Source organism: Trachymyrmex septentrionalis, unplaced genomic scaffold, assembly GCF_001594115.1.
Source record: "Trachymyrmex septentrionalis isolate Tsep2-gDNA-1 unplaced genomic scaffold, Tsep1.0 scaffold16, whole genome shotgun sequence".
NCBI lineage: Eukaryota > Metazoa > Arthropoda > Insecta > Hymenoptera > Formicidae > Trachymyrmex > Trachymyrmex septentrionalis.
The window spans coordinates 954,739-965,005 of record NW_017304758.1 but is presented as its reverse complement, the minus strand read 5'-3'; the positions used below and the strand labels follow the sequence as shown (position 1 = coordinate 965,005).

General features: G+C 33.3%; 2 protein-coding genes and 1 long non-coding RNA gene across 6 annotated transcripts in view; 1 reads left to right on the top strand and 2 right to left on the bottom strand.

The window, feature by feature from the left end:
* The window catches only part of LOC108746120 (39S ribosomal protein L53, mitochondrial), a 4,350-nt gene extending 1,989 nt beyond the window's left edge, over positions 1-2,361 (bottom strand). The window contains exon 1 of the mRNA XM_018482681.1: positions 2,134-2,361. Coding sequence (XP_018338183.1) covers positions 2,134-2,279 — 146 coding nt within the window. The 5' untranslated portion in view covers positions 2,280-2,361. The remainder of the gene's footprint in view (positions 1-2,133) is intronic.
* Positions 1-10,267, top strand: part of LOC108746118 (protein argonaute-2) — a 23,352-nt gene that overhangs the window by 10,364 nt on the left and 2,721 nt on the right. For 2 of the 4 annotated variants that reach the window (XM_018482678.1, XM_018482677.1), the window contains exons 4-11: positions 6,573-6,713; positions 6,803-7,083; positions 7,178-7,484; positions 7,566-7,788; positions 7,899-8,046; positions 8,130-8,393; positions 9,170-9,488; positions 9,784-10,135. In XM_018482678.1, the coding sequence (XP_018338180.1) occupies positions 6,573-6,713; positions 6,803-7,083; positions 7,178-7,484; positions 7,566-7,788; positions 7,899-8,046; positions 8,130-8,393; positions 9,170-9,488; positions 9,784-10,135 (2,035 nt within the window). Of the gene's footprint in view, positions 1-3,579; positions 3,690-4,282; positions 4,346-6,572; positions 6,714-6,802; positions 7,084-7,177; positions 7,485-7,565; positions 7,789-7,898; positions 8,047-8,129; positions 8,394-9,169; positions 9,489-9,783; positions 10,136-10,267 lie in introns of those variants that run through there. The other 2 variants (XM_018482679.1, XM_018482680.1) reach the window with 2 other exon arrangements.
* LOC108746122 lies at positions 3,873-5,905 on the bottom strand. The gene is made up of 3 exons (XR_001939144.1): positions 5,824-5,905; positions 4,132-4,247; positions 3,873-4,060 (listed from the first exon to the last, which is right to left on the bottom strand). It is a non-coding gene; the product is annotated as an uncharacterized LOC108746122 (long non-coding RNA).

The window sequence follows — 10,267 nt, the reverse complement described above, 5'->3', positions numbered from 1 at the left end:
AAAAAAAAAAAAAACTCAAAATATTTAAAATATGTAAAATTTTACTAAATATTAAAATTTAAAATATTCAATTACAATAAATTATCCGATTATTTTATTTAATAAAATTATTAATAATTTATTATAATTAAATTATTTAATGTTATTTACGTATTAATATTAATGAAATTAAGTTTATGTCCGTGCACATAAAAACAAGACACACACATACAAAAAACATTTAGAATATGCACGTAATTAAATCATATTAAATTGTGAATAGGATTCTATCTGATTCTATCTTCTCTCCCGAAATCCGACAGGAATTATAGATCATTTAAAAAGCGGATTTATCTCGTGATTCAATATATGAAACGGGGACGGTAGGATGATTCGTTGCGCGAACGTGTCGGTATCGAACGCCACGACTGTGTGCAAACGTCAAAGTCGGTATTGCGGAATCATGATAGGGTAGGATGGAGAGGAGGGGGAGGAAGATTCTTGTTTTTTCCTATTCTTTATTACCTGTTAATGCTGATTATCCGAGCAATAATAGGGCATCTAGACGGAGTTCGCGAATCTTTGGAACTGCTCTATCTCGACTAGCAACGCACACACGATCGAGACACTTCTATAAATAACAACGGGAGGGCTGCGCATATCGTCTGTTAACCTGGCGCCGAGGGGTGCGCGTGCGTGCGTCGATGACGTCGTCGAATGCCAACTCGCGGGTTGGTGGTTAATCGTTACTGAAGAGGATTGGATAAAGCAGAAGGTGCGCGTGTCATATGTCGAGTCCGACGTCTAATAATTACGTTTACATTTCCGTCATAAAAATATATGTTTACGTTAAAATAAAATGTAATTTTAAGGTAAATGTAATTATTAAGAATGTGTTACATTGATTTATAAAGCGCATATGCGTATATTATTACAGTATAAAGAGCATAAACTTCATGCAACACGACTTTGCTGAACTACACTTTATGGAAATAATAATTTTACTGAAATGTTCGCTAAATGCGGATATGAAAATAATTTTTTTTTACCATCAAAATAATTATGTAGAAAACTTAAACATGATGAGCAATGCTACAAAAAATTTTGACATTTTAGCAACCATGATTTTAGCCACAATAGCTGTCCTACATAATTAGTTTGATAATTATGGATAAAATTATTTTCAGATTTGTAAAAAAACTTCTAGCTATATATTGTTAGATATTGTTCGGCAAAACCATTCTTTTTATATTGATAAATATGACGTTAGACTCACAAGATAGCACTGACAGTAATGTACGCGAAAATGTATTACGTTTATAATAAGGACCTTTCGTTCTATCTAATCCTCTTTAATCGTTACCGGGATATCAAAGGGTGATTTCGACCAATCTTTGTCATGTCTGATTAAGTTATCAAGCGATACCGTGTTATCATGAAGAGAATTATTGATTTTTTGTTTTGACACATGGGATAGCAATACTGGCGGTTAAATTAATCGGAATTTTGCCAAAATCGCGCGCGCGCGACCTAATAAATCTATTTCTATTAATGTATAATTCTGGTTTAGTTTTTATCCTTTTTTTTAAGGATCAGAAAAAGGTGACTAAAATTAAATTATATTAGAAAATGTATGTTGCCTCTCGGAGAAGACACGATCTCGCTTGAAACGGTATATTTATTCTTTTCCCTCGATATTTGAATAAAATATTACTTAGAAAGACTTGAAAAGATATGATCCGTAATAAATCTTATTTTCATCTTCGAAATCTCATGCATCTAATCGTATTTCGATATATTGCGTAAAAGAAAAAATAATGGAATAACGGCAGCATTAGGTAGAATTATTTTGGAATAGTAAAAAGTTTTCTTCGTGCTGATGGGATTATACTTTTAAATTTAGAGGAACAGTCTTACCTCAGCTAAGTAAACTTCTAAAAGTTGCAAAATAAACATTCTGCTGAACGCAGCCAATATACGAAAAACTTCGATTCTATTTGCAAATTTCTCGACTTTTTGCAAAGAAATTATGCAAGTGTTTTCTCGGAAATTTAAAACAAATGGATGCAATATCTCGCGCGCAGAACCCCGTTTCGATAATTCCCGCGCAATCGCAAGATGCGCGTGACGCGCGGCCAACTTCACGGAACTAACCTCGTGTGTTTGGATTGACAATCGAACGGGTCGAAACGAACGTCGATCTTGTTAACGGGCGCTAGATTGACGCGCTTAATCTGGTTTACGATCGCGCTCATCATACCGCCGGAGCGTTTGATGGTCCCGGAGAAATGTATCGACATCTTGGAATCTCGGCGTGAGCACAATACACGTAAATGCGACGCATATACCGCTCGCGGCGTCACTGCCCGGAACTTACCGCGCCAATGCTGCCACTATTGCGGCTGAGACCTTGCGGCTGCAGCAGGTTGGCAGCGGATCGATCTTGCACAACACCCGCCATGATCGACGTCCTATAATGGTTTTCTTCTTTTTTAAAATTCTTATTCTATCAATTAACTATTTGTAAATAAAAAATCTTGTCCTTTATTTACAAATAATAATATAAAGGACTTTTTTTCATGTAATAGCATTTTGTTATCAACATTGGTATTACATAAAATTTATGAAATATATTACAATGATCAAATAAAAAAATATGATTGGAAACAAGATCGTTTATGTTTGAATAAAAAAAAATATAGTACTGATAATGCGATAAGAAATTGATAGTTTATCCTGATATGTGCAATATGTGAATTATTTTTTTTTATTAATCATTTATATCTCAAATTAATGAAATCAGCATGAAGCTACAAACTTTGCAATTATTAAAATTTATTAATTTTTATGATTTTATTTTATTCTGTAGTTACATCTCTAGTTACATTCTGTAGTTGCATTCAACAAAGTTTTTTTTTATTGTTAAAGTGGTCAAACTTTAATTCTTTTTAAGCAGTAACTGTATTATTTTAATATTTATGAAATTAATTAATTTTATAATTTTATATTAACTATAATTATAAAATTAGTTAATCTATATTGAGAGGAACGCATTAATCAATACTATCAATAGAGTACTTTCGTCCTAATTCTTCCCTGTCTTTTCATGCATGCTAGATTACAAGATTACGACTACGGTATCTTGTTAATAGTAAAGATGAGGAATGATAAAAAGAACAGTGACGCGTCGATTGAATCTTCCGGATTGGTGCTCATCGCTATTTATATCCATTATTCTAGTTAATCGAACAGGCATGCTATAAAAAAGTCATGATATTGTAGCATCATCAACATCGGGAAGTGTTTGATTTTTTTTTTTTCTAAAAAGAGATAACGCACGTGGAAAAACTTTCACGCGCATTTAACAGAAGGTCTCCGATAAATGGAAATTTTCGAGACTGATCAGAATAGTTTAAATGATTTGCGAATACCGCGCGCAGCAACGTGCGAGTGAGCGAAGCGCCGCGGATTGTCAACCGCGACCGTCATTCGCTGTGCGCCGATTGGTCGCGCTGCATCCAATAGGCGTCGCGCTAACGGACGCCATTGCGGAGAGACGATCTCGTTTGGTAGTGTCGTTCGCAGTGTGTGTTGTGGGGAAGTGTGTGGTGTGGCCAGTGGGGTCTTGTGTTGAATTTTTTTACTTATTTATTAGTGGTTATCTGGTCTTTTACACTCGACGGCAGCGAGAATGTACCCCGCAGGACAACGTGAGTGCCATTACGCTGTCGTATCCCCGTTACGATCCATGGAAATCCCCGTAAACACGCTTGAACCATCCCTGCGGATGTTCCTCGACGAGCGAGCTCCGCGGGCTCGCTCGCTCGCGATGCACGCACGCACGCTCGCCAGACTTGCCCACGGCCTCCAGAACGTACGCCTTGCTTCTCCTTGATTATTCCTCCATCCCGGAGAACATCGTGAAGAAAATGTTGCGACACTCGTGCATGAAGACGTGCCGAATGACCTCGGATGAACCTCGTTCAACAGGCACGCGTGTCGTCACTCACCCGCGACACGACGACTTCCACGCGTTAGCTAATTCTGGTCTCTAGCGTCTCTTTCTAGATTATGGTCTTATCTACCGTGCAAACAAAGAATTCAGCGTTTTTTAGGTGTAAGAGCGAATGGTGGTAGGGAAGACCTACTGACCTTTTGTGCTCTGTTGAAAAATTGACAATTTGATGACGCTGTTCTCTTGCTTGCATCTGCATCCGAAATCCACGTGGAAAATTTTCCTGAGTTGTGCGAGCCAGCTGTGTCACATGCTTCCGACATGAGTCACATTATTAGAAGACTGTTTCGAGTTAGGAGCATTATTGGAAACAGTTTGTTAAGCATCGAAGCATTAAGAGAATGAAGTATGGTATATATACTTCAAAAATTATAAAAATTATGATCAAGACTGTGACAGTATATTACGTTTCGATAACAATGCATAATTGTTATAATTCTTTGATGACTTATATTGATTTATTTGATTTATTTCAATCAAAAATAAATATTTATGTTTGTTTCTGCTAATGTAGATTAACTTTAATTTTTATTTAACTTATTCTTTATCTTTTTACAGTCTTAAGCCAGTACTTATAATTTGTTCTTATTTTAAAATGCCTTAAGTAATGTCTTAGAATGTCATAGAGTTATATTAACATCTTAAAATATTACTTAAATATAAGAATCGACTATGAATACTATCATTAAACTAGAAAAAGATGAAAAGTTGAATCGAGATTAAAATTAAACTACATTAGTAGAAATGAACATTCAAAATTACTGTTTTTTTTTTTAATATGATCTGTCTTTATAAGCACATTATTAGGATATTATTTCATTTGCCATACAATAAGTAGTATATAAAACCGTAATATAAGTCATCAAAGTCATCAATTGATGAATGAAATACATGTTCCTGTTAAATGGTTATAGAATAAAAATTTCTAGACTTGAGAAGATTCACTCTCCAATAGCCAATCAGTACATTTGAAAAATTATTATACGATAAATGCAATATTAACTTAAGAACACTATTTCATTTAATGAGCTTTTTAATATATTGGAGTGTGCTTTCTTTATATCAAACTATAATAAACTTTATATCAAACTATATAAAAACTGTAGCTATAGAGGAAAAAAAAGGAAAAACAAATATTTATCTTTCTAATTTTTATTACTTACGATAATAAAATATTAGTCAATCAGTAAATTTCTGGCAAAGAAAACAGTACAATTCTTGCATCAAAATGTCATCTAGAAATTGGAACACCCCACTCCTTGATAACTCGTTTCAGAATATTGGGTGTTATATTTTAACTATTTGATGACGTAAGTCGCCATGAGTATCATTTTATTTTTATTATTCTCCGAATGTGTAAAAAAAATATAATGTTTGTATCATTGAATGGAAAGCATCATTTTACTACTTCATTGATTTTATTTACGAAAAAATTTTAAATGCTTTGATTTCTATCCGGATGCTGCTACCCGGGTGTTATGTCATCCTTGATTAACATTCGGTAAACAATGGTAAAAGATGGAGTGATACCTGAATAGCATTTGAGAATCTAAATACCGAATTGATTGGCCAGGATAAAGAATTTCTGGAGATTCATTATCCTTCATTATAATTGACATATTGAAAAACGTTATAAATGAAAGTGCTTTTAGTTTATTCTTTATAGTATTCTAGTTCCTACAATAAGAGTTATTGAACGATTTTTTATTGATTACATAAATCCCCCATATGTAATAGCCAAGACAAATGAAAATTTTAAATATAACATTAAAAAATAAAAAATAGTACATGTTATACATGTACGTTAATATTATAATCAAAGATAATACCATTTTCTTTTGATGCAATTACATCGGTATTTAGCCCTATATTTCGTATATCTTTGACAGATGGTCAATATGAAGGTACTGAATTTTGTTATTATAAAGGCCTAAGAGAAAGAAAACACTTTCACACTGATCGTCTTGCCATTTCTGAACGCGCGAAATTTTAATCCCGTTATTTTTAAACCTATTTCAAAACTATCATAGCTCCGACATTTTTGTATTAAACTTTTCGTTTTAAAATATTAAAAAGAATCTGTCTTTATATATAAAATATTTAGTCAGTTTTGGGACACTATACACACGCGCGCGCGCGCGCGCTTTTTATATATATATATATATCTTTACGGTTATTCTAACATATTATTTATTTAAGAATATAATATGTTGAAAGTATATCTTGTTAATTATCTTGTTAAATATATCAAAGATGTTTTGCTGCATTTTGTTATAATCACTGTCGTAAAAAAAGAAATGGAAGATACTGTAATCTGTTAACTGACTTAAAATTTCTTTTTAAGCGTTAATACTTGCAACTCATTGAATAATTGCTTAATACAATACTTTATAAACAATAAACAAAATTGTATATGAAAAATAATTGCTATATATTCTGGTAATAATTAAAGACACATAAATGTAGGAACATAAATAAAAAATGAAAAGTGCAATAGGCAGTATTTTTTCCAATTTAATAAATAAAATACATAAAATTGATACTTATTTTTAAAATTGATACTATGTCATTTTCTCAGCCCCCCCACCTGGACCCTCAACTAGTGGCGGTTCTGTTGGGACAGCAGGAGTAGCGGCGAGTAGTGTCGCGGCTCCTAGCAATATGGGGCTTGTTCCCGCACAGCAGGCACACACTCCTCCTCAACCTACAGAACTGCCAAGTATGTATATCTAATTCTAACTCTGATATTATAAATAAAAAAATTAATGAAAAATTAGTTTTCTGTAATTAAATAATATTCTTTTACAGTGTTTACGTGCCCTCGAAGACCAAACATAGGACGAGAAGGTAGACCGATCGGTTTGAGAGCTAATCATTTTCAAATTAGTATGCCACGTGGCTATGTACATCACTATGACATTAGCATACAACCTGATAAATGTCCTCGGAAAGTTAATAGGGAAATTGTAGAAACGATGGTTCATGCATATACTAAAATATTTCAATCTCGTAAACCTGTGTTTGATGGCAGAAATAACTTGTACACAAGGGACCCCTTGCCTATCGGGCATGATAAAGTAGAATTAGAGGTAAATTACTATCTTTTAAAGTCTAAAGTTACTATATCTTTTAAAAGTCCAAATGTTCTATGATTTATAATTGCATTTATAATCGTTTTTGTAGGTCACACTGCCTGGTGAGGGAAAAGACAGAGTTTTCCGAGTGGTCATAAAGTGGTTGGCGCAGGTTTCGCTATTTGCTTTAGAAGAGGCTTTAGAAGGACGAACTAGACAAATTCCATATGACGCTGTTCTTGCTTTAGATGTTGTAATGAGGCATTTACCATCTATGACATACACTCCAGTAGGTAGATCGTTCTTTAGTACGCCAGAAGGATATTATCATCCATTAGGTGGAGGCAGGGAAGTATGGTTTGGATTCCATCAATCGGTGAGACCGTCGCAATGGAAAATGATGTTAAATATCGATGGTAAGCGAAAGAAAGATTACCGATTTATCAGATTGTAAGCTTTATTATGACTTTATTCAACTACTTTCATTTATATTTTAGTCTCTGCCACTGCCTTTTACAAAGCGCAGCCAGTTATAGAATTTATGTGCGAAGTGTTAGATATTCGAGATATTAATGAACAGAGAAAACCGCTCACGGATTCTCAGAGAGTGAAATTTACCAAAGAAATCAAGGGTCTCAAGATTGAAATAACTCACTGCGGAGCTATGAAGCGAAAATATCGAGTGTGCAATGTTACACGTAAACCAGCTCAAATGCAATCGTAAATATATTATAGTTAAATTAATATTATTAAATGTGAAATATAAAGAAATATGTCATTAATTATATACTATTGCTAACGTATTATAATATAATTTAATTTAATTACAGATTTCCATTGCAACTGGAAAATGGACAAACAGTTGAGTGTACAGTTGCCAAATACTTCTTAGATAAGTACAAAATGAAATTGCGCCACCCACATCTTCCTTGCTTGCAAGTCGGTCAAGAACATAAACACACGTATTTGCCGCTTGAGGTACGCAACAATTTTTTATTTAGCTTACAATGTATTGCATTCTATTGAAGAATAAAATGTAATTTAATTTTACTTGATATTAGGTTTGCAATATTGTCGCCGGACAACGCTGTATTAAAAAGTTAACTGATATGCAGACCTCGACTATGATCAAAGCGACAGCGCGTTCCGCACCAGATCGTGAACGGGAAATTAATAATCTAGTTAGAAGGGCTGATTTTAACAATGATTCTTATGTACAAGAATTTGGATTGACTATATCGAACAGTATGATGGAAGTCAGGGGTCGTGTACTACCTCCGCCCAAACTGCAGTATGGAGGGCGCGTAAGTTCCCTCAGTGGACAGGTGAGAAACTTCCAACTAAATCAGTCAGGTCTAGCCGAATCACACATTTGCAGAGGCTAATAAGTTTGATTATTTTTAGCAGACATAAATTTTTGTAGCGCCAAATGTTTGATTATTAATTTATCATAGTTCTTAGATTCTTTATATGTAATCTGCAAGCTGAAGCTTTTAGCTGAGAAGGATAAAATACGTTTATGCAAATTTTTATTTTTATTTTTTATTTATTTAATCTTTATTTTGTTTTGTATATAATAATGTTTACGATACTTATATTTTGCAAATTAATTTATATTGCGATAATAATATTTTTAACATATGTGTGTATTTTGTTACTAAGATTACATTTGATATATCTCTACACATGTAGCCAAAAGTTGTCAAATGAATGCATGGGTTCTAGACCTGGTTGATTTGATATCTGGGCTGTTAGTGTAACGAATATTCAAATTGTCATCGTGATAAATTGTAAATGATAAATATAACGGGTATCGTTTTTGTTATATTGTAGACGTAACTTACGGTTTACAAATGTAACTAATGTTACATTTGCAGTCCGATATCACGTGCGAAAGTCTGATGCTATCAGATATTTGTTCCATGCTGACAAAACAATTCTATATTTGTTTATTTTTGTTATATAATATAATTAAATTATATTAAATAAAATTAATAAGACATGTTTGCATATGGAAACACTGATACATCTACTGCAATATAATTTTATATTATTTAAACATATTGTTTAAACATTCAATAATTTATATCTCTTTCTAAAGACAAAGCAGCAGGCGATGCCTAATCAAGGTGTATGGGATATGCGTGGCAAACAGTTCTTCACTGGAGTGGAGATAAGAGTGTGGGCGATTGCTTGTTTTGCACCTCAAAGAACAGTTCGTGAAGATGCATTACGTTCATTCACAACACAACTACAGAAAATTAGTAATGATGCTGGTATGCCCATCATTGGACAACCATGTTTTTGTAAATATGCTACTGGACCAGATCAAGTCGAACCCATGTTTCGATACTTGAAATCGACTTTCTCGCAGCTGCAACTAGTTTGTGTTGTATTACCAGGCAAAACTCCTGTATATGGTAATTGTATATGCTGTATAAATATATATATGTATGTCTATATTTATATAAATATAGATTATAGATTAATGGTTATATTTACCAATGTAATTTAATTTCAATCTTGGTTTAACTTTTTATTTTTTTTAGTTCTAAGCACTAAAAAAAGATAGAATTAATTGAATTAAGATTAAAGTTAATCTACGTGGTAGACATAAATTGTCTATCTTAATCTACAGATTTCTCTGAAATATTGTAATCATTTGTAATTTTTATAAATTGAGGTAAATAATTTGTTCTTTTCTTTCTTGTTTAGCTGAAGTGAAAAGAGTAGGAGATACATTATTAGGCATGGCAACTCAGTGTGTACAAGCAAAAAACGTCAATAAGACATCGCCGCAGACATTATCCAATCTCTGTCTTAAAATAAATGTCAAATTAGGAGGCATCAATAGCATTCTAGTACCTAGCATAAGACCAAAAGTGTTTAACGAGCCCGTTATATTTCTTGGAGCTGATGTAACTCACCCGCCGGCGGGAGATAACAAAAAACCCAGCATAGCTGCTGTAGTAGGCAGTATGGATGCTCATCCATCTCGATATGCAGCAACTGTTAGGGTTCAGCAGCATAGACAAGAGATTATCCAGGAATTGAGTTCGATGGTTAGGTGAGATGTCTAAATTAATTTATGGAATTTTACAATAAACGTTTAAAAAGTCTTTAAATTATGTTTTAAATTATTACAATCTACAGAGTAGATTGTAATATCTGAATAGCCATGTCAAAATTCTTCTCAATG